The 24,716-nt window shown below is 42.6% G+C and overlaps 1 protein-coding gene across 1 annotated transcript in view; it reads right to left on the reverse strand.

Moving 5' to 3' along the window:
• Positions 1 to 2,706: 2,706 nt before the first annotated feature.
• LOC126993637 (uncharacterized) overlaps positions 2,707 to 24,716 on the reverse strand; it is a gene marked incomplete at its 3' end in the record, with an annotated part of 68,042 nt that continues 46,032 nt past the window's right edge. The window contains exon 3 of the mRNA XM_050852807.1: positions 2,707 to 2,876. Coding sequence (XP_050708764.1) covers positions 2,707 to 2,876 — 170 coding nt within the window. The remainder of the gene's footprint in view (positions 2,877 to 24,716) is intronic.

The raw sequence follows: 24,716 nt of genomic DNA on the forward strand, positions 1-24,716 counted from the left end.
TTGTTGTAAAATAGATTATAGGAGTTGTTAGGACATGTACAGTTTATGACATCAGACCAATCTGTGTGAGAAAGTGCAGCATTAAATGTGTCTAAAGCTTCCTGGGTGAACGTTCTTTTCGTTATGAATGTGGGAGGAGATGGAATATTATTACATTTAAATAAAGATATCACTGGAAAATGATCAGTAATATCAGTTTTGATTACATAATTTCCTACGTTGTTCTCAACACATGTGGACCAAATGTGATCTATAAGGGTGGCGGATGTGGCCGTAACTCGTGTTGGCAGGGTTGTCAGTGGAAACAGGGAATAACTATACATTAAATTCATAAGGTCCTGAATGTTACCGTCATTATTATGTAATAAATTCATATTTAAATCTCCAAAAATAAATATTTCACTAGGATTTTTATCTTTTGCAGTAGTTAAAATTTCATTGAGAACATTAAGAAAATTATTCACATTACCTTGAGGAGGTCTATATATACATATAAATAAAAATATTTTACCATTAAATTTTACTTCCACTGCCACACTCTCAATAAATGTTTCCATTCGACTGAATTCAATTACTTTATGACCTGTGTACCTGTTCGAGACGTAAACAGCCACACCCCCACCATACCTGTTCCTGTTATTTGTGAACATTTCATATGCTGTCAGAGAATACAATGTAGAAATGCCTGCGTCGAGCCTGGTTTCAGTGAAACCAAGCACGTCATAAATTACATTGTCAGACAGTACAGTGTCTTTGAAATATTGGAAATTGGTGGATATGGATCTTACATTCAGTGTTAATAAATTAAAATCACTATTGTTACAAAGAGAAGATAGATTATCAAGAAAAATATATTCAGATTTAGGAAAGTTAGTGTTTCTAGATCTTATATAAAACTGATTGACATCGATATCATTGTTATAATTGTTATCTTGCACACTTAAGGGATCAAAGCTTTCATAAATTTCTTGCCTGAATATTTCATCGAAATTAAAAACATCCATCAAATCTTCATCAGAAACATTATTAAAAGGAAACATGTAGTTATCTAGCGTAGTAGTAGTAGCAGTAATGGTAGTAGTAGCAGCAGTGGTAGAAGTAACAACAGTAGCTGAAGTAGTAGTAGTAGTAGTAGTTGTAATAGTAATAGTAGTAGTGTGTGTGTGTGTGTGTGTCACACACACACACACACACACACACACACCAAGTAAGCTCACTCCTCTTTCCTTCCCCTTCCCCCACACATTCCAACAAACCTCCTCACACTTTACCGCCAGCAACTCTCAACCCTAATCTACGTACGCGGACTCACTTTACGTACTTAATTTCCCCCCACACCTTCCTCTAACACTGCTCCCTGCCTACCCGTAAGACAGAAGCCAATCAAGCCATCATGTATCCCTCCCACTCCACGCCCGCCTCCTCCTCCTCCTCCTCCCTGCCCCGTCCTGCTCCCTCATTCCCCATGGCCTAATAGCCCAGCCAGGTCTGATGGCCAAAAAAAAAGAAAAAAACAATAATTCCCCACCCTCAGGCCACACCATCACACCATACACCCAGACACACGCACTGCCATCTTATTAATTAACATATCCATCTGCACCACACGCCACTGTTACTTAGTCAATTTGTTAGTAGTTGGTTGGTGGGTTCAGTAATCAGTTATTGGTTAATTAATTAGTTAGCTGGTAATTTAGTTAGCTCGTAAGTTAGTTAGATGGTTATTTATTTATATGGTTAGTAGTTAGTTAGCTGGTTGGTTGGTTAGTTAAATAGTTAGGCTTGCTTGCTTAAAAGTAATAGTAAAATTTGGTATAAAGCAAAAGAAAAGCTAATTTTACAGAGTGACAGCAAAAATGCACAGTACATAGCCTACTGCAGACGAGTAATATTTCATAATCATTTATCCGCGTAATACCCCCCCCTCACACACACACACACACACACACAAACACACACCTCACTCACCCAGTGGAACGCCAGCACTCGTCGAGCGAGCAACTCTCCCGGCCTCTGGGCCACCTATAGACTGATGAGTTGCTCGCTCTCCTCTGCTACGGGCTGCCTCATACACCCGTTTTCCCGCCTGGCACGCCAGACGGCACGCCAGCCGGAGGGTTTCAACCTGCCATCACAGCGACGGGTCGTCGCATCGGACAAAGGCCCGTTCCCCCTCTGAGGGGTAAATCTTCAACGACGACAACGACCTCACTCACCCTTCCTCCACTTCCAACACACCCTCACATTCTGTAACCACCCTTTCTCCATTCCAACACGCCCTGTGCCCATCCCTCCTTCCCCAAACACACCCACTCACCCTTTACCCATGGCCTAATAGCCCAGCCAGGGCTGATGGCCCTCTCCCCCCCCCAAAAAAAAAAAAAAAAAAAAACTGTATCCACCTTCATCACCAAATACCTACTCTTTCTCCATCCGAAGCACATCCTCACACCCAATACCCACCTTCATGACCTTATACCCACCCTTCCTCCACCCGAAACACATCCTCACACCCTATACCCACCTTCATCACCTTATACCTACCCTTCCTCCACCCGAAACACATCCTCACATCCTATACCCACCTTCATCACCTTATACCCACCCTTCCTCCACCCGAAACACACCCACAAACCTATACCCCCTCCTCCCCCCCTCCACTCACCCACAACGCTGAGCCTGAAGCGGCGGAATATCTTGGGCTGCGTGGACACCTGGCACTCGTAGAGGCCGGAGTCGGTGATGGCGGGCCGGTCCACCTCCAGGCTCCAGAAGGGCGAGCCGGGCAGGTGCAGCGCACGGAACCTTGTGTCCGTCGTGTACGTGAAGTTACCCGTGGTCAGCACGTGCAGGTCCTTGCGCCTGATCCACGACACCTGGGGAGGGGAAAACCTGTTGTACGTAGTGCGGGAGAAATGTGTGTTTTGTTTAATTGATGTAATGGTTGATGAGGTGCCTGGTTTTAATTAAGGGATGAAATTCTTAGAGGAATATCAGGTGCTTTTGTCTGATTCGTGACACCTGGGAAGGAAGAGCACCTGGTTGTGTGTACGAGGGGAGTAACTTTGTTTGAAGTGGTTATAAGGTTATGAGGGCCTTATTAGTATACCTTTTAGATTTAGGAGAGATATAGGCAAGCATTGGTTTAGTAATAGGGTGGTGGGGAATGGAATAGACTCAGCAATCACAAAGTTAGTGCAGGGACGATAGCTTGTTTTAAGAGTAGACTAGATAACTACATGGACGAGGATGACAGATGGCAGTGAGGTGTGGGTGCAGTAAGGAGACAGGGTACTGGAGCGTACGCCCGTACCGAAGGTAAACGAGGATTCAAGCCTGTACCTGTAACCCCTGAAACTACACCTCACCCATCGTGAGTAGTGGGGAGAATTCTGGAGCTGCCCTGTGTAGGCCACTCGGCCTCTTGCAGTTTCCCTATGTTCTTATGTTCTTATGTACCTGTCATCAGTGTTGGCAAGCCTGTGAATGATGTGTCTCCATGGTGGCAGTGATCATGCAGGCGTGAGGCGTACAAGTCATTATGATGGTGAACAGTGATCCCCGCGCCGCCTCATGCAGAGGAATGGTTTATAGCATGGAGTCTGGAGAGGAGTCCTTCGTTTATAGTGAGATATTTAGGAATGCAGTAATAACGAGTGGCGAGGCACTGACGTAGAGGGAAAGCGCCTTGTGTTGCCAACTCTCAGAGGTAACGTCGGGAATGCAATGATATTTTAGTGTTGTTATTTAACTAAGCAATGGAATAAACTATTTATTTAGTCGCAAACTTCAATAGCAATGTTTATTATTCGATGGAAAGCGACCAAAGTGTCAATGTAACCATGTCGACAAAACCATCGGACATTGAGGGTAAAACAAAGGCGCATCGGTGACGTCACGTCACGCCGAGCCCAGAGTGCCGCGCGGCGTCCCTGAGTGAGGGAGGGTGTGGTGTGTCCGTGTGCCGTGCGTGTAGGGGTCCCCGGCGGGTGTGTCGCGCGTGTGTGTGGCGGACGGCGGCACGCTGAGGCGGTCCTACGCGAGGATCAAGGTGAGGAACGGTGTGGTGTTTCTTGCAGGAAGGGACGCAGTGTACAGGCCATGGCTGAGGCAGGGGAGGCCGGTGGGTAGGATGGAGTTAGTGCCCTGCCGTCTAAAGCCTTGTCCTGCCAGTTTGCTCCTTCCCGTGCGACTATTCTTGATTATTACAGTGATTATGAAACTTGTCCATGTATAGAACCACCTGGGGAGTGAAATGAAGATACCTAAAGACGTATAAATAATATTTGATAGAGGTTGTTCCGTGCAAGGATTGGCTGCCGGCCGTGACGTCATCGGTACCTGGCCGGTGATGTTGACGCCGCGGCGGTGATCGAAGTATCTGAGAGTCGCCTTTCCTCCCGCCCAGACGAGAGGGACGGGGCGGCGTGCGTGTGTGTAACGTGAACGGGGCCTCACGCTGACATACTGCAAATGAGGAATGAGGGTGTGAAGGGGCGGGAAGCGTGAGTGTGAGGGAGTGATATAAAGTCGTCGTACCTCAGGCTGCTGGGAGGAGAAAGGGAGGGGGGGTTGATGGGGCGGGAGAGAGGTGTCATATGGGGAGCAAGACAAGCCGTAGCAAGTCTCGATAATGTGTTGATTTGACGTAATGAATGTTTGACTTTGCTATATGGTTGTTTTAAACTAGAATTATTTCGTGTTTGTCATTCCTAGCGCGTCCATAAGGCTTCCGGTAAGGATGTAACGAGCTAAGTTTTCTGAGCTCATTTGTGATCCATGTTGGTGTTCCGAGCCGAGTGTCGCTGCGTGCGGGCCCAAGTGAAGCTGCCAGGCGCATGGTCACTCGCCACGACCCATTCAGCCTAAACAAATTGCCGAAACTGTTACCTCACTTAACGTAACCTTTTAATTCCCTACATTTGTTTCAGTGTTTTTTTTTATTTTTTATTCCTATATCTGGATCTGGATATATATTGCGCAGGGCACCTTTCAGGTGCATAACACGCATATTTGTGTTGGCTGTTGGGGGAATGGGGGAGCCGAGTGTGCAGGGGAGGGAAGTGAATCAAGTGTTGTTGTTAGTGTTGGTGTGTTGTGGTGACAAGTGAGTGTGTATTTGTTTTCTGAATGAGTCTATTGTATCACAGTCTAAAATCTGTTGAGGGAGGCTGTTGCAGTCACGTATGGTGCGTGGAAAGTACGAGTGCTTGTATATTTACAGTATCTCTCTCTCTCTCTCTCTCTCTCTCTCTCTCTCTCTCTCTCTCTCTCTCTCTCGTGGTTTTTAGTGTTTATTTATATATATTTTCTAACACCTGAATTCCCGTCCTATTCCTGTAGCCTAACTATTCTTGAGGGTACTTCAGTATTCCTTCTAAATATGACGAACCTGCCCCAGTCACCAGGCTCATTGTGCTGTAAAATATTGACTATTAGGTCGTCCTCATTACAGCTGTAGTTTGACGGGTGGTAAATCTTAGGAATAGCGGCTCTTAGCGGGTACGCGTTTGGGCACGGTGTGGTGGTAATTACAACATTTCTAGCACGTACGACGAGGTTTTGACAAGCGGATAGGCGTGTTTATGTCACAAGGGGTGTATTTTTCCGAGCGGGCTCTTCCTTTTCTTCAACCCGGAGCTCGCAGTCTCATCACCCATCGACTTGGAAGAAATCGTGAAGCCAGCGTGGAAAAATACACCCCTTGTGACATAAACACGCCTGTCCGTTTGTCAAAACCCCGCCGTACGTGCTAGAAATGTTGTAATTATCACGACACCGTGCCCTAAACGCGCACCCGCTAGGAGCCGCTATTCCTAAGATTTACCTGACGGGTTACTAAGGACAACAAATGACGATCAGGAACAAAACCCTTGAAAATAAAGCACACATCTAAGACAAACCACTAACGCTAGTCGCTAACCGTCCCCACAGTAAAGAAATCGGAAGGAATTTAATGGGATGAATGCTCTGGCTGGAGTAGGTAGGAAGACACCTACCGAACGGGCGCAAGCCACTCCCGGTGAGGTATATATGGGAGGTGAGAAGGGAGCTGAAGCCCTCCAAAGACCCTTCCCATGTCCTCACTAACCGTTTCCCTATTGTCTCACCAACACCGGAGAGTAGTTCAGCATGCTCTCTAAAGACAGATCCTCTCTTTATCCACACCACACTTCATTCACACAACATATACACCTTCTCTTCCTTACCGAAACACAGGTTTCTGATGCTACTGACAGCAATCTCTACTCTGTTCCCTCCTACTATCTCTATCCTAAATTTCAATCCAAAGCTGGATGTTGCGCCTGCGTGCGCAACGACATCACTTGCTCTCGTGCCCACAACCTTGACTCTTCTGAATTTTCTACCATCTGGCTAAGACTTCATTGTCATTCTATTACTAAATACATCTGTGCTGTTTATCTCTCACCTAACTCTACCAACTATGTAAAAATCTTTGACTATTTGAATTCTAAAGTGGAGCACATCTTGACTCACTCTCCCTTCGCTGAAATCTCCATCCTAGGAGATTTCAATGTTCACCACCAGCTTTGGCTTTCATCGTCTTTCACTGACCATCCTGGTGAACGAGCCTACAACTTTGCTCTCCTCAACGACCTAGAGCAGTTGCTCCAGCACCCTACACGTATTCCCGACCGTCTTGGAGACCGGCCCAACATTCTAGACCTCTTCCTTACCTCAAACCCTTCTGCTTATTCTGTCAAACTGTTCTCTCCGTTGGGCTCCTTCGATCACAATCTTATTTCTGCATCCTGTCCTATCGCTCCTGTACACCCTCTGGACCCACCGAAGAGGCGATGCTTCTGGCATTTTGCTTCAGCTCGGTGGGACGACCTGAGGATGTACTTTTCCGATTTCCCGTGGAATGATTATTGGTTCCAGGATAGAGACCCCTCTGTGTGTGCTCAGCGCATCACAGAGGTGATTATCTCTGGAATGGAGGCATATATTCCTCGTTCTTTCTCTACTCCTCACGCTAAAAAGCCTTGGTTTAATCACGCTTGTTCTCGTGCTGTCAATGATAGAGAGGCAGCTCACAAAAGGTACCAGAGCCTTCAAACTAATGCTAATTATGAACTTTACATTTCTGCCCGAAATCGTGCCAAATCTGTTCTCCGACTAACCAAAAATTCTTTCATTAATAGAAAATGCCAAAATCTTGCTTTCTCTAACCCTTCCCGTGACTTCTGGCATCTAGCCCAAAACATCTCCTCCAACTTCACTTCTTCATCTTTCCCTCCACTCCTCAGTCCTGACGGCAACACTGCCGTCTCATCTATCTCTAAGGCTGAACTCTTCTCTCAAACTTTTTCTAAAAATTCCACTCTGGACGATTCTGGGCATATTCTTCCTACTCATCCCCCCTCTGACTCCTTTATGCCTGTTATAAAGATTCTTCAAAATGATGTTTTCTATGCCCTCTCTGGCCTCAATCCTCAGAAGGCTTATGGACCTGATGGAGTGCCTCCTATTGCCCTTAAAAACTGTGCCTCCGTGCTGTCACCCTGCCTGGTCAAACTCTTTCGCCTCTGCCTGTTAACATCTACCTTTCCTTCTTGCTGGAAGTATGCCTTCATACAGCCTGTGCCTAAGAAGGGTGACCGCTCCAATCCCTCAAACTACCGTCCTATAGCTTTACTTTCTTGTCTATCTAAAGCTTTTGAATCAATCTGGAAGATTCAAAAGCACCTTTCCACTTCTGACCTTCTATCTGATCGCCAGTATGGGTTCCGCAAGGGGCGTTCTACTTATGATCTCCTAGCCTTCTTAACTGACTCTTGGTCATCCTCTCTTAGCCGTTTCGGTGAAACCTTTGCTATTACGCTGGACATATCAAAAGCTTTTGATAGGGTCTGACACAAATCTTTGCTTTCCAAACAACCCTCCTACGGTTTCTATCTTTCTCTCTGTACCTTGATTTCCAGTTTCCTTTCTGACCGTTCTATTTCTGCTGTGGTAAACGGTCACTGCTCTTCCCCTAAATCTGTTAACAGTGGTGTCCCACAGGGTTCTGTCCTTTCTCCCACTCTTTTTCTGTTGTTCATTGATGATCTTCTTTCCAAAACGAACTGTCCTATTCATTCCTACGCCGATGATTCCACTCTGCATTACTCAACTTCTTTTAATAGAAGACCCACCCTACAGGAAATTAACGACTCAAGGCTGGAGGCTGCAGAACGCTTAGCCTCAGACCTTACTATTATTTCCGATAGGGGCAAGAGGAACCTGGTGTCCTTCAACGCCTCAAAAACACAGTTTCTCCACCTATCCACTCGACACAATCTTCCAAACAACTATCCCCTATTCTTTGACAACACCCAGCTATCACCTTCCTCAACACTAAACATCCTCGGTCTATCCTTAACTCAAAATCTCAACTGGAAACTTCATATCTCATCTCTTACTAAATCAGCTTCCTCGAGGCTGGGCGTTCTGTACCGTCTCCACCAGTTCTTCTCCCCTGCACAGTTGCTGTCCATATACAGGGGCCTTGTCCGCCCTCGTATGGAGTATGCATCTCATGTGTGGGGGGGCTCCACTCTCACAGTTCTTCTGGACAGAGTGGAGGCTAAGGCTCTTCGTCTCATCAGCTCTCCTCCTCATACTGATAGTCTTCTACCTCTTAAATTCCGCCGCAATGTTGCCTCTCTATCTTCTATCGATATTTCCACGCTGACTGCTCTTCTGAACTTGCTAACTGCATGCCTCCCCCCCTCCCGCGGCCCCGCTGCACTCGACTTTCTACTGATGCTCATCCCTATACTGTCCAAACCCCTTATGCAGGAGTTAACCAGCATCTTCACTCTTTCATCCCTCACGCTGGTAAACTCTGGAACAATCTTCCTTCATCTGTATTTCCTCCTGCCTACGACTTGAACTCTTTCAAGAGGAGGGTATCAGGACATCTCTCCTCCCGTATTTGACCTTGCTTTTGGACACCTCTTTTGTTTCTTTTTTAGGAGCAGCGAGTAGCGGGCTTTTTTTTATTATTGTTTTCTTTTTTTGTGTGCCCTTGAGCTGCCTCCTTTGTTGTAAAAAAACAAAAAAAAAAACTAGGTAATAATATGACTAGCGATGTGCCACTTCCTCTAGCTAGCTTGTCTCCTCCCCTTGTCCTCCCTTCCCTTTCCCACTCTCTCGCTGTCTTTGTCCCTCCCCACCATATGACTTTTCTCCTTACCCTTTTAAACCCCCCAGCCGGCCCCCCGTCAGTACCCCCCACACCCCTTTCCTTATCCTCTTACCGCTCCCCATTCTTCCTCTTCCCCTTCGTCATCCCCACTAGTTCTGTGTTATATAATTTTGCTTTCATCCCTCCCCATACTTCCCTCCTTTCTCTCCCTCCTCCGCCTCGCCCTATCTCGTCTGCCGGCTTCCACTCATCCACCTCCTCCCTCTCCTCTTCCCCGCCATCTCCACCTCTCCCCTGCTCCAGAGCTCCTCCTGCTCCCACCTTCCTCCCTCTGTGATCAATGGCCGGGAAAGGGATGACTTTTGATACGGGGATGGAAATAATATACTGAGGATGAGCTGTCTCCGGGTTTTATAAAGGCGAGTTTATTCCTTTCCCAATGATAATTGCGGAAGACTTGATTTGCTTGTTAATGGAGAGCTTTGTAATTTATTTTTCAGTGATATAGTTTGCGTTTGTATCACTTTAAAACACCTGGCCTCAGTAGTTGATATTGATGGTCTTGTATGTTTATTTTTTTTATCAGTGTTCATATTCATTAAAGCGAACAAAATACGTTTAGTGTGTGTGTGTGTGTGTGTGTGTGTGTGTGCGTGCGTGCGTGCGTGCGTGTGTGTGTGTGTGTGTGTGTGTATGTGTGTGTGTGTGTGTGTGTGTGCCGCCAAACATCTGCCGGAATCACAGAGTATTTGCATATATCATGGAACAGGTTATTAATATTAGTTATAATAATAATAATAATAATAATAATAATAATAATAATAATAATAATAATAATGATATTTCCAGTGCTATTCTACGGTGGTATAGCTACTGGAGAGAAAGGTAATAGGGTAATTATAGTGGTGATGATACTTGTTCCGGTGGCGGGGGTAGTGGTGATGGTGGTGGTGGCGGTGGTGACTGGAGATAGTGGTGGTGATGATTAGGCTAGAGACTCGTGCGTGGAGCGAAATACAGGAAACGTGATGAATGTAACGCCTAAAAAAAGACATGCATGAAATGAAATCGAGAAAAGTAAAGACCATAATCCCACTGGCGTCACGTGATGGAAGAACCCTGGGAAAAAAGAGGAATTATTATAGAGACAAAAGAACAAATGACCAAACCTGACAAAAATCATGAGTGTGAAAAAGCGAAACTAATTGCGAGATTCGAGTATTATAAGCATATTATAATAAAACGGAATGTCAAACAAGGCGAAAAAATGCAGAAACTATAAAAATGACGTTGAGTGGAAAATGTACTGACATTGGGACTGACGCGAGGACAGGAGTCGTGGCGGGGAGGGAGGGAGGGAATGAACGGACGGGTGGGAAGGTAATAATGTGCCATGATGTATATAAATGATGTGGTGAATTGGTGCCATAGTAATTTGTATATTTCTCGTTGTTTTTGCTATTTTTAATATTATAATTAAATTATAATATTATTTTTGTTATTATTATTATCATTATTATTATTATTATTATTATTATTATTATTATTATTATTATTATCATCATTAGTAGTAGTATTTACTACTACTACTTTTATTAGCATCACTACTTTCCTATAACTACCCAATTACTACCTCTACTGCTGCGGCTACTATCCACTACTACTACTACTATCCACTACTACTACTACTATCCACTACTACTACTACTACTACTACCACCACCACTATCACCACCACATACCATCCACCACTACCATTATTACAACCACCACGCACATTTATCACCACCATTGCTCACCCAGACTGAAACACACACGATTTGATGCCTGAGCTGGCTCGAGAGAAAAACGCCCGCCGTGAACTGCTAATCAAAGGCTCGCGTGGCGGTGCTTTAGGGAGGGAGAGAATGGGTAGCGGCGAGTGGTCCTCCTACGAGTGCGTGTGTGAGTAAGCGTGAGAGTGAACGGGACGCCGATACAAAGGTCAATGGAATACAGCATGGAAACAAAGGCAATACACAAAGGCAGCACTCGTGAATGCCACAGAGAGGGACTTGATGATTAATACAGAAATGGATAATAAAAGGTATTGTAATGGATGATAAAAGTTATTTCTTCGTTGACAGAAATAAAGGAAAATATAGGAAAAATGAGGAGAATATTGGTAATGATAATAATGACAAGTGTTCTGTGATGATGAATACTAATGATAACGGTAATAATAGGTGATAATGATAATAAATGTTCTATGATGTAAAAAAACAACAAATAAAAACAATATATAATGGAAAGGGAGGAAGAAAAATATAAATGAAGGATAGACAGAGGAAGGAGAAATAACTTACTAATACTACTAATGATAATAATAATAATAATAATAATAATAATAATAATAATAATAATAATAATAATAATAATAATAATAATTGTAATAAAAAATAATAATAACAAAAATTGAAAAAAAAATTAATATGAATTCGTGGGTAAGGGGGTTAGGCGGGGTTAGTGTGACAAGATATTTCATTCTATGCTTACTGACATCTTAGAGACTCCTTATGTTCTTGTTATACATATTCTGCTAAGTGAATGATAATGAAAATGTTGATAATAATAATAATAATAATATACACTGCAACACAATCCAACGCCAGGCAGACGAGCGACACGGTATCAATCATTAAAAAAACATTAAAAAACAAATTATTATGTTTTCGCTGATGCATATAATTAATAAAAAAGTGAATGTCAAAGGGGACGACCAGCCAGCCACCCAGCCCGGCAGACACCACCACCACAATCAATATCATTACCGCCTGCACCACCACCACCACCACCACCACCATTATCATCATCATCAACACTACCATGATCACCATTTCGATTATCCTTTTTTTACCTATTGCATTATGACTTTATTCTCTTTCACAACCTGTACCTCTTGACGTCAGGTATTTTGTCTTTGTTCTTTCATTATTCAGCTTTATCATCGGTATTTTCCTTTCCTTTGCACGGTTTCTGCCTCGAGTCGTGGCAATATTCCCCCATCTAACTTATTTTTAATACTCTCCCTCTTTTTACCTTGCGATTCTTCACATATTTTTCTTTAATTCCTCTCCTCTCCTCATGATCATCGGTTCTTTTTCCTTACACACACTCCCTCTTTCTTCCTCCTCATGTCAGTATTTCCCACCTCTACCTCCTCTTACATAACTTTCTATTCGCCTTTTATTTTTTTATCTCTTTAAACTTTCTACTCTCCTGATTATCGGAATATTCCTATGTCATTATTGTCCCCTTCCGCTCCCTCCTCGTACCTTTTGATTCATCTTTTTCTCTTCGACTCTCCCTTCCTCCCCCCGCTCCTTCCCCTGCCCCTCTCCCCATCCTCCCCCCCGCCCGCCTGTCCGCCGTTTTAATGCATGGATTCCCGCCCACTTTGACGAGTTGGAGCCCCAAGTTTAGCGCTTCGAGGTGGACATTTTAGCTCGGCGCGCCAAGTTACGGGCGGAGTGTGTGTGTGTGTGTGTGTGTGTGTGTGTGTGTGTGTGTGTCACCTTCTCCTGCTGCTGCTTCTGCTTCTGCTACTTCTCCTCCTTTCTTCTCCTCGATATCATGTTTTGGTTCTTTTCTAACATATTCTTTTTCCTTTCGTTTTATTTCGTTCCTTTCTTTTCCTGTTTCTCCATCTTCTCTTCATTCTGCTGTCTTTATTTTATTTTCCTATTCCTCCTGTTTCTGCTTGTTTTTGTTGCTGCATTTCCTCCTGCTTCTTTTTATCTCTTCCCATTCTTGTTCATGTGCTTTCAGTTCTTCCTCCTCCTACTCCTCCTCCTGGTCTTGTTCTTGTTTCCTTTTCACCTCGTCCTAGTTTTACTTATTTTGTTCCTCCTCTTCCTCTCTGTTGTCTTCTTCCTCTTTCATTTACTTTTCCCTGTGTCTTCCTTTTCTCTTTAATTTTCTTTTTGACCTCCTACTCCTCCACCTCTTCCTCCTCCTCCAAATCCTCGTGTGACTCATCTCTGTCTCCAACTGATCTTTCGTCCTTGTCTTTTATTCTCTCTCTCTCTCTCTCTCTCTCTCTCTCTCTCTCTCTCTCTCTCTCTCTCTCTCTCTCTCTCTCTCTCTCTCTCCAAGTTGCTTCATAAGATCCAGGAAATAGGTATTGCGGGTAAGCTTCACGAATGAATCAAGCACTGGCTAAGCAATAGAAAGCAAAGAGTTGTAATAAATGGAGTGACCTCTGAGTGGACGCCAGTCACTAGTGTTGTCCCCCAAGGCTCTGGCCTGGGACCCGTTCTCTTCGTCATTTACATCAACGACATTGACCTTGGTATCAATAATTTCATTAGTAAATTTGCGGACGACACGAAAATCGGCAATGCGGTACTTATAGAATTTGACAGGCGGATCCTACAAGAATATTTGCGTAAAATATCACATTGGTCAGTAAAATGGGAAATGCCCTTTAATATAAACAAGTGCCAGATTCTGCAGGTTGGTTCTAGAAATATAAAGGACTATGAAATGTGCGGCGTTAAAGTTAAAGGCGTTCACTCGGTCAAAGATCTTCGCGTCACAGTCGCATCTAACCTCAAGTTTTCCCAGCAGTGCAACGGGTCCGATAAAAAGGGAAACAGGATGATGAGTTTGATTAAGAGAAATTTTTCATTCAAGAATAAACATGTTATACTACCTTTGTATAATAGTTTCGTCAGACCTCATTTGGAGTAATCCGTGCAGTTTTGGCCTCCCCACCATGCGAAAGACATTGCTAAATTAGAATATGTCCAGCGTAAAGCAACCAAGATGATTCCTTCATTACGGAACAAACCCTACGAGGAAAGGCTGTCACATCTAAACCTGTTTTTTTTCTTGAACAAACGCCGCCTAAGAGGTAAACTGATCGAGTGCTTTAAAATGCTTAACGGTTTTACCAATGTGGATCCGACCAAGCTGTTTGTGATGGATGATTCGACGCAAACGAGAAATATTGGCGCTAAACTCAAATGTACACAAGTTCATTCAAATTGCACAACATTCTTCTTCACTAATGCTGTCGTTCGAGATTGGAACAGATTACCACCATCAGTGGTGCGGTGTAACTTGACTACATCGTTCAAGAATAATCTTGACCGCTATCTCCTCCATCTAAATGTTCACTAGGTCAGTTTCAACGCCATGGTGGCCGCATAACAACTGTCACTTAGGTTTAGGACAGACCACCTAGTTTGGGTCTTAGAGCCTGTGTGGTCTGGTTATCTATGTAACTCTCTCTCTCTCTCTCTCTCTCTCTCTCTCTCTCTCTCTCTCTCTCTCTCTCTCTCTCTCTCTCTCTCTCTCTCTCTCTCTCTCTCTCTCTCTCTCTCTCTCTCTCTCTCTCTCTCTCTCTCTCAAAGATTGGACTCGATTAGGAAGCAGCTTACGAGAACATTATAATCATTGGAATAAATGGAACGGGGAAGGAGAGAGGCGACGGAGGACTGAAGGGAAGGGAAGAGAGGGGGACAGAAGGAAAGGGGAAAAGGGAAGCTAAAGGATGGGAAGAGCAGGGAGGTTGGGGAATAATGAAGAAAAGGGAAAGGTAAGGAAGGGAAAGGGTAAGGGGATAATAATAAAAAGAGAAGGGAAGCGAGGTAGGGAAATAAAAACAGTAAAGGGAGAAGAAAGGAAAATGAGAGTGAAGGAAAGGGATGGGGACAGAAGGAAAGGAGGAAAAGGAAGAGAAGGGAGTTAGGGAAAGGAGAAAGGGAATGGAAGGAAACGGAAGGGAAGGAAGAACGAGTGTTTTAGTACTTGTAGTTATATCAGTGTATTATTATTATTAAATGTCACCACGAATTAGGAATGCAGGTATCAATGGAAAAAACCCACGGCAGATAGATCACGCCACCGTTTGTAGAAATGTCATCCGTCAATGTTTATCGTACCATAAACATTGACGGATGACTAATAATACACAAAATACATAACTACAACTACTATAACATAGAAAAAGAAAGAAGGGCAGGGAGATAGGGAAATGAAAAAGACAGGGGAAAGAAAGAAACATTAAACGAAGGGAACGAAAGGAATGGGAGAAAGGAAAGGTAACGGGTGGAGAGAGAAGCGAAGTAGGGAAATTATAAAAGGAATGGGAAAGGAATGGAAGGAAAGGGGAAAGGGAAGATGGATGGAAATAGTAATGAGGCTGGAAAAAGAAAGGAATGTGAAGGGAAGGGGAAGGGGAAGCTAATGAATGAAAAGAGAATGGAAGGGGGAAAGAAATGAAGGAAGTAAAAAAGAAAGATAGGAAGAAAGAGGAGATAAAAGAAAAGCAAAAATGGGGAGGAAGAAAGGAAGTAAGTAAAGAAGAGAGAGGAAAGAGGATACCAAGTAAGAGAGAAAGGGAGAACGGAAGAGAGGAAAGCATGACAAAATAAAGGAGGAGTAAACACTTGAAACACTTGAAACACTTTAATATGCTTAAATACATCATTGAAAATTTTTGAATTAATTATTTCCACAAGCATCCCATAGGAAGCAAAGCTTTTGGGGCAAAACAAGACATGTAGACAGCGAAACGATTAAATACTGAAGGAAAGCAAGCAGCTCCCAACCAACCTAGTGCCTAGTGCCTAGGCACGTATGTATGAAGGTGTTATAGCAGATACATACCTATACATATAAACATAGGTTTTGTAAAACATTTTCACCAGAAAAGAATATGATGATAATAATCATCACAATAATAATAATAATAATAATAATAATAATAATGATAATAATAATAATAATAATAATAATAATAATAATAATAATAATAATAATAATAATAATAATAATAATAACATTGATATTAATAATAACCTGGTGCATTTTATATAGTTAATCAAAAAGAAGGACATAAAGAAGGAAAAAATAAGGACACAATGGAAGTTGGTTTATTCAGTACTGTTATATTATGTGCTTTTTTAATTTCTTTTTAAATGAACTTAGTGTAGGTAATGTTTTTTTATGTGGTCAGGAACTGAATTCCAAAGTTTCGGTCCAGAGTAGCACAGTGAGTGTTGAAAGAGTGACAGATTATGTAAAGGTGTTCGGAAATCTCCTCGTGTGCGGGTGAGATAGTTGTGTTGTGGATGACAGGTTACATTGCCACTATGAATTACCTTGTACATGTTAATTGCAATATGAATTTTATTTGTCAAATTTTTTTAATATGATTTCCTCTTTAAAAGTACTTGGGTGTGATAAAAAAGCCACTGTTTGTAATAATTCTTACGATCTTCTTTTGTAATCTGAATAAGGGCATAAGGTGTGTGGGGTATGTGTTACACCAGACAGGAGTACAGTATAGAAGATGAGGAAGGACATGAGCGTTGTAGAGGATTCTGAGCACATGTTTGGGCATAGGATCTTTCACTTGATATAAGAGAGAAACTATTGTTGATATTTTGATGCAGAGTTCTGATATATGTGATTTAAATGTTAGTTATTATGTTAGTTAGGAAGAAAGAAGCGAGGATGGAAGGGAGGATAATTAGAGATGAACTAAAGAATAAAAATGGTAAGGAGAATAACAAGAAGTAAAAAAGAGGAAATAAAGAAGAGAGAAGGGGAGGGAGAATTACAAGACAGTAAGTAAAGAGAACAGAAGGAAGAGGATAACAAGAGAGGAAGAGAGAGGGAGGAACGGAGAGATTTTTGAATACTGTTGGATGTTCCTGGTGCTCCCCTCCGCGTCCCCCGGTTGTGACGTGCTGTGCTGTGGTTATTTGGTTTGTTCCTTGGTTTGTTTATTTGATTGTTTCTTTTTTTGTTTCTCGTTTGTTTTTGTTTGTTTTTGGTTCGTGTTTTGTTCGTGTTCTGATATATTTTCTGTTTAAGTAATTTTTGGTCAGTTTTATTTTTCATCTCTTAAAAGTATTGATTTTTGTTTTTGTTTTGTGGAGTTTTTTTATTTTTCTTTTTCTTGGGGGAGGGGGGGGTAGTGTTCTTTCAGTATTTTTGTTTTATTGTCAAGTGTTCGGTGCACGTTTTATCTATATCATCTTTTTTCATGTTTTTTGGTTCTATTTTTATTCCGTGTTGAATTTTTTTTTTTTGTTTGGAAATTCATGTTTGTTTTATTTTTTGTTACGAGTGCTTCAGATTTTTGTTCCAGTTTGCAAAGTAAGTTTTTTTTTCTTTTTCGCTTTTTATTTCTCTCACCAAATTCCTAAGTGATTGGTATCTTTTTAATTCCTATTGTATGTTTTTCTTTTCAGTATTTCATTTTTGTTCCAATATTGAAAGTATATACACTTCGCATTTTCTTTCGGTTTATATTACTCATATTTTATCTTTCTTTCTCTTCTCTTCTCGCTTCGTTTTTCTCTTTGTCTTTCTTTTTCTCTCCATCTCTTTTTATTGGTTCTGTGGGGGAATTTTTCTGTTTTCTGTATTTTCCCTGATGCCTGAATTCCCGCCCTTTTCCTGTAGATCAAATATTCCTGCGGGTATTCCAGGACTCCACTTTTGCTGCTGGATTCCTGTTGGGTTCTGAAATTCCTGCAGTATATCTCGAATGACCGTTTTTATTACCTCGTTTTCCTTCTTTCTTTCCTCGGGTTTTCTCTTTACCGTTTTCTCTTTCTCTTCGTCGTTTTTTTCTTTATCCTCATTTCATTTTTTTCCAGTATTTTTTCATCTCTTATTGTTTTGCTCATTTTCCTTCTTTTCTTTTCTTTCCCGTCTATTCCACTTCACCGTTTTCTCTTTCTCTCTGTCGTGTTTTTCTCTCTCAATATTTCGTTTTTCTTCAATTTTTTTATCTATTGTTTTTCTTTTTTTGTTGTTGTTCTTCACTCGCTTTCTCTCTACTCCATTTTTTCCCTTCCTCTTAGTTCTCTCTTTCTGCACTCATTCATTTTTATCAGACTTCTTTCCGTCATCTTTTATTTCTCTTTGTTTTAGCTTTCTCGTTTTCCAACCTTTTTCCTCACTTTTCAAATTTTTCATTTTATGTTCTTTTGTATATTGTATTTTCTTATTTTCAATACTTTATTTATCTTTTCTTTCATTGCTTTCACTCCTTTTCCTCTTCCTCACTTTTTTTTACTCCTGTCGTTTCTCATTTCATTTTTTTTCCCATTACGATCTAGTATCTCTCTATTCTCTCCTTTATTTATTATTTCTCTTCCTTTATGTTTCTCCTCAGCGATCTTCTTTCCATTTTCTCTCCTTTCGCTCTTTCCCTTTCTCTCTGTGCATGTTTCACACTCTTCCTTCTCTCCCTCCCTCTCTTCCAATGTTTAACTTAACCCCCTCCTACCTCTCACCCTCCCTTCTTTCCTTCCCACCCTCCCTTCCTTCCTTCGTTCCTTCCTTAGATTTAATCTTTCTTTTTTTATTTTACTATTTTTTTCATTAATTTGCATCTTTTATTGTCACCATTTAGTCTGTTTCTCTATCTATTTATCTATCTGTGTATCTATCTATCTATCTCTTATTACAGGCGTACTTTTTTCTCTTTACAATATATTTTCAGTAATTTTTTCCTCCTCCACAAAGATGTTCCTATCATCCCTCGCTGCTTTCCTCCATCCCTCTCCAACGTAACTATTATTCTTTTCATTTTTCGTGGCCTGGTACCGACAATATCTGTCCCTCCCTCATCCCTTACTCTTACTCCTTTTCCATCTCCTCCTTTCCCTTCCTCTCTTCTTCTCCACCTTAGATACTTTCCCTTTCCCCCTTCTTCTTTTGCTTCATTTCCCTCCAACTTTTCCTCTATATTATTTTCCTCTCCCTCGTTCCCTCGTCTTTCTACTCCTTCCTTCTCTCTTTTTCACTTCCCCACTTAAGACATTCTCCATCTCTCTTCCTTCCTCTATTCTTTCATCATCTTTAACAGAACCTCTCCTTCCTTCCCTTTTCCAACTTTTCCCTCCTTTTCGCCCTCATCTCTCTTCACTTTAGATATCCTCCCTTTCTTTTCCCTCCTCTCTTCCTCCCTCTCCCTCCAATTCTCCCTCCAACAGGACCCTCCCTCTGTATCCTTTCCCTCTTCCTTATTCCCTGTTCTTCCTACGTTTGTTTCTCCCTCCTCTGCCTTCTTCCACGTCCTAGATAAACACTCCCTCTCGTCCTGTCTCCCCCTCCCCCCTCCCCCCTTAGATACTCCTTCCATTCATCCATCATGCAGGTAATCTCCCATTTCTTAAGACTAATGTTGCTACTAATTACGCCAGGTGAGCTTCCCTTCCCCCACCTCCTCATCCCTACTTGCCTGCCACCCTCCTCTTCCCTTCCCTTCCCTTCCCTTCCCTTCCCTTCCCTTTCCTTCCCTTCCCTTCCCTTTCCTACCCTTCCCTTCCCTTCCCTTCCCTACCCTTCCCTTCCCTTCCCTTCCCTTCCCTTCCCTACCCTTCCCTTCCCTTCCCTCCCCTTCTCTTCCTTACCTCTCTTCCTCCTTTCTTCCTGTTCCCTCTTTTCCCTTTCATTTCCTTCTTTTCCCTTCCTTTCCCTTCCATTCCCTTCTTTTCCCTTCCTTTCCCTTCCATTCCCTTCTTTTCCCTTCCTTTCCCTTCCATTCCCTTCTTTTCCCTTCCATTCCCCTGTTTTTCCTTCTTTTTCATTTTCTTCCTTACCATTACCTTTCCTTCGCTTCTTTTCCCCCCCTTTCCGTTCCCTTCCCTTCCCTTCCCTTCCCTTCCCTTCCTTTTCCTTCCCTTTCCTTTCCTCCCTTTCCCTTCTCTCCATTTCCCTTTCCTTCCCTTCCCTTTCCTTCCCTTCCCTTTCCTTCCCTTCCCTTTCCTTCCCTTCCCTTCCCTTCCCTTCTCTCCATGTCCCTTCCCTTCCCTTTCCTTCCCTTTAAATCCGACTTTTTATCCTTAGCTGCCCCTATTCCCCCTTCCCCATACTGACCTACTTGTGCCACCTTTCCTCCCATCTCCCACCTCCCTTCTCACCCCTTTCTCCCTCATTGTGCACATTTATTTTTTTCTACTTGGGAGTACAAATTACTTTTTTTACATTAAACGCCTTTTATTTACCTGCGCGGCCTCGGTTACCTGAGGAGTACAATGCAGGCAGACTTTGTTCTAATTACTTTTCCTCACGCCCAAAGTCAGTATTTTTTTTCTAACTTTCGTACCATTTTTTTTTTGTCCGTTCGCTTTCTTCCGTGTTATTTTTTTGCCTCCGTGCTGCGTTGAGAGTGGCCTGGCAGGACGCAAAGCCGGCAGCGCAGAGCTTTAACCACTGAGCTAGTGGAGTGGTGTGTGTGTGTGTGTGTGTGTGTGTGTGTGTGTGTGTGTGTGTGTGTGTGTGTGTGTGTAATAATAATAATAATAATAGTAATAATAATAATAATAATAATAATAATAATAATAATAATAATAATAATAATAATAATAAACCGTTTATTGAATGATGAGAAGCAAACAGCCTTAGAGCTAAAAATATACATCAGTGAAAGATATGACACGACACATGAAATTGAATGAGTGAAACAAATGAACAAAATAATAATATGGTACATAATAAAAATGATTATGGAAATAACTAATATATAGTTAATAGTAATGATGTTAATAATAATGATAATAATAATAATAATAATAATAATAATAATAATGATGATGGTGATGATAATAATAATGACTGGTAACGAATATTACAATATATACGAAAAGTGCTGCTCTTATTTTGCATTGTTTATAAATTTGACCATTATGGGCACGGCGCTGTTCTTGTAGCGGTCAGTCCGTGCCCGTATCGGAGCAGGAATGTTGCAGTGCCTCACTGAGTGCTGAGGGCGGATCGCTGAAGGTGGGAGGATGTCTGTGTCTGGGCTGGTGGAGTAGCTTGATAGCAAACCGATGTAGAAGGGTCCCGTGGCGGTGCTGTAGGCTGGTGAGATGGAGGGAGTCGAGTGTGTGTGTGTGTGTGTGTGTGTGTGTGTGTGTGTGTGTGTGTGTGTTCATATATCGATATTACGCGTTTTTTGTTTGCATATTTGCTGTATATTCGTGGGCGTGTGCTGTTAACTAGAATTTTGTTTCTTTTTGTTTGTTTTGTGTATATATTGATGTCTTTTTTGTGTGTATTTGTGTTTCTCTTTGATTTTTTTATGCCTTTTTGTCTTCCTCTGTATTTTCTTTTCCTAACCAAGATCCAAAACCTCCACAAATATGTAAGATTTTATCGTGGTTACTTTTTCGTCAACTTGAGTCATATTATTACAAAAGTACAACATTAAGTAGGCGTGTCTCAGCGAGATAACATTAAATATTCAGAAAGTTTTACACTAAAGATTTATAATTACATTTTTTTTTCTTTTACAGGAGAAAGGTGGGTTGTGTGTGTGTCTTCAAGTCACCGCGTCATGTAAGTGTTAAAGTGTATGTGTGTGTGTGTGTGTGTGTGTGTGTGTGTGTGTGTGTGTTAGAAAGACCTAAGATCAGCAGCTGTATCAAAAGGAATATTGGGAAACTGAACTAAACACACAGTAAAGAAAACGACACAACATCCACCACCTCCTCTCCCCATCCAATACATCTATCTCTCCCATCACTTCCATCTCTTATTCTCCACTTCCTCAACCCTCACCAATCAACCACAACATCCACATCCTCTTCCATCTCCCCTCTACCATTTTCCCTCCACCACATCCCATTCATCCAGCCACCACATCCGGCTCTCCCTCAACCTTTCCCATCACCTCCACCATTCCACCACCTCTGTCTTTTCCAATACTTCATCAACCACCACCCTTCCCCCACCCATACCTTCTCCTCCACTTCCCTTGAAACCACCCCTCCGCCATGCAGTCACCCAGCGGAAAAACGAGTGGCACCGTATTAAGAGGGTGAGAACGTGGGTGCCTTGGGTGTGTGAAGAGGGTGACCAGAGACTGAATGGAATAAACGTGATTTGGTAGTATACAGCTAGTTAGCGAGGGGGGGGAGGTGAGGCTAATGGGAAGGCGTGGATGGGTGAGGATGAGTGGATGGTGATGGTGGATGATGGGTGGGTGGGTGAAAGGATAAGGAAACGTGTTAATGGGTGAGAAAAGACAGACAGGGGGATAGAGACGGGGGACGGTGAGTTGTAGGGGTGGGATGGGGGACGCAGTAATCGTAGAAGCTATTCTTTTTCCTTAAATTGTTCATAATTGACGCGTGGATGCAGTTTCTTCGGGTTTTTTCTGTGTGTGTGTGTGTGTGTGAGAGAGAGAGAGAGAGAGAGAGAGAGAGAGAGAGATAATTATGTAACACACGAGAAAGAAAATAAAGAAAACGGGATAATGAGGAACGGTACGAGATGCGTTTCTGAAGGGGTGGCAAGTGGTCTCTAGGGCACACTTTTTTTTTTTTTTACAACAAAGGAAACAGCTCAAGTGCACACAAAAAAAGAAACATTAATAAAAAAGCCCGTTACTCGCTGCTCCTGTAAAGAATCAAAAGAGGTGGCCGAAAGAGGGGTCAATTTCGGGAGGAGAGGTGTCCTGTTACCCTCTTTGAAAGAGTTCAACTCGTAAGGAGGAGGAAATGCAGATGAAGGAAGATTGTTCCAGAGTTTACCAGCGTAATGGATGAAAGAGTGGAGATGCTAGTTAATTCGTGCGTAAGGGATTTGGGTAGTATCGGGATGAGCATGAGTAGAAAGTCGCGTGCAGCGGGGCCGCGGGAGTGGGGGAGGCATGCAGTTAGCAAGTTCAGACAGCGTGAAAATAACGATAGAAAATAGAAAGAGAGGCAACATGCCGGCAGAAATTAAGAGGTAGAAGACTATCAGTAAGAGGAGGAGAGCTGATGAAACGAAGAGCCTTAGACTCCTCTCTGTCCAAGAGAGCTGTGTGAGTGGAGCCCCCCCACACGTGAGATGGATACTCCGGACAAGGCCTCTGTAAATGGATAGCAATTGTGCGGGGGAGAAGAATAGGTAGATACGACACAGAACGCCCACCCTCGAGGAAGCTGATTTAGTGAGAGAGGAGATGTAAAATTTCCAGTTAAGATTTTGAGTTAAAGATAGACCAAGGATGTTTAGTGTTGAAGATGGTGACAGCTGAGTGTTGGCGAAGAATAGGGGATAGGTGTTTGGAAGATTGTGTCGAGTTGATAGTCGGAGAAACTGGGTTTTTTGAGGCATTGAAGGACACAAGGTTCCTTTTACCTCAATCGGTAATGATAGTAAGGTCTGAGGTTAAGCGATCTGCTGCCTCCAGTTTGGAGTCATGTAATTCCTCTTGAGAGAGTCTTCTGTTGAAAGAAGTTGACTAATGCAGAGTGGAGTCATCAGCGTATGAGTGGATAGAACAGTTTGTTATGGAAAGATGATCATTGATGAATAACAGGAAGAGAGTGGGTGATAGAACAGAGCCCTGTGGAACACCACTGTTGATAGGTTTAGGGAAAGTACAGTGACCGTCTACCACAGCAGAGATAGAACGGACGGAAAGGAAACTGGAGATAAAGGAACAGAGAGAGCGATAGAATCCGAAAGAGGGCAGTTTAGAAAGCAAAGACTTATGCCAGACTCTATCGAAGGCTTTCGATATGTCTAGCCCAACTGCGAAAGTTTCACCGAAACGGATAAGAGAGGATGACCGAGAATCAGTTAAGAGAGCAAGAAGATCGCCAGTAGAACGTCCCTTGCGGAACCCATACTGGCGATCAGATAGAAGGTTAGAAGTGGAAAGGTGTTTTTGAATCTTCCGGTTAAGGATTGATTCAAAAGCTTTAGATGGACAGGAAAGCAAAGCTATAGGGCGGTAGTTTGAGGATTGGAATGGTCACCCTTCTTAGGCACAGGCTGTACGAAGGCGTACTTCCAGCTGGAAGGAGAGGTAGATGTTGATAGGCAGAGGCGAAAGAGTTTGACCAGGCAGGGTGTCAGCACGGAAGCACAGTTTTTAAGGACAATAGGAGGTACTCCATCTGGTCCATAAGCCTTCTGAGAGTTGAGGACAGAGAGGGCATATAAAATATAATTCTTAATAATCTTAATAACAGGCATAAAGGAGTCAGAAGGGGGATAAGTAGGAGGAATATGCCCAGAATCGTCCAGAGTGGAGTTGTTACAGAAAGTTTGAGTGAAGAGTTCAGCCTTAGAGATAGATGAGACGGCAGTGCTGCCGTCTGGGTTAAGAAGAGGCAGGAAAGAGGAAGAAGTGAAATTCGAGGAGATATTTTTGGCTAAGTGCCAGAAGTCTCTGGAAGAATTAGAGAACGCAATTTGCCATGGATAAAGGCGTTTTTGGTAAGTCGCAGAATAGATTTGGCACGATTCCGGGCGGAAATGTAAAGATCATGGCTAGCGGGAGTTTGAGGGCTCTGGTATCTTTTGTGAGCTGCTTCTCTATCTTTGACAGCACGAGGACAAGCGTGATTAAACCAAGGCTTTTTAGCATGGGGAGTAGAGAAAGTATGTGGAATGTATGCCTTCATTCCAGAGACAATCACCTCTGTGATGCGGTGGGCACACATAGAGGGGTCTCTATCCTGGAAGCAGTAATCATTCCACAGGAAATCGGAAAAGTATATCCTCAGGTCATCCCACCGAGCTGAAGCAAAATGCCGGAAGCATCGCCTCT

Source organism: Eriocheir sinensis, unplaced genomic scaffold, assembly GCF_024679095.1.
Source record: "Eriocheir sinensis breed Jianghai 21 unplaced genomic scaffold, ASM2467909v1 Scaffold647, whole genome shotgun sequence".
In the NCBI taxonomy this organism is placed as follows: Eukaryota; Metazoa; Arthropoda; class Malacostraca; order Decapoda; family Varunidae; genus Eriocheir; species Eriocheir sinensis.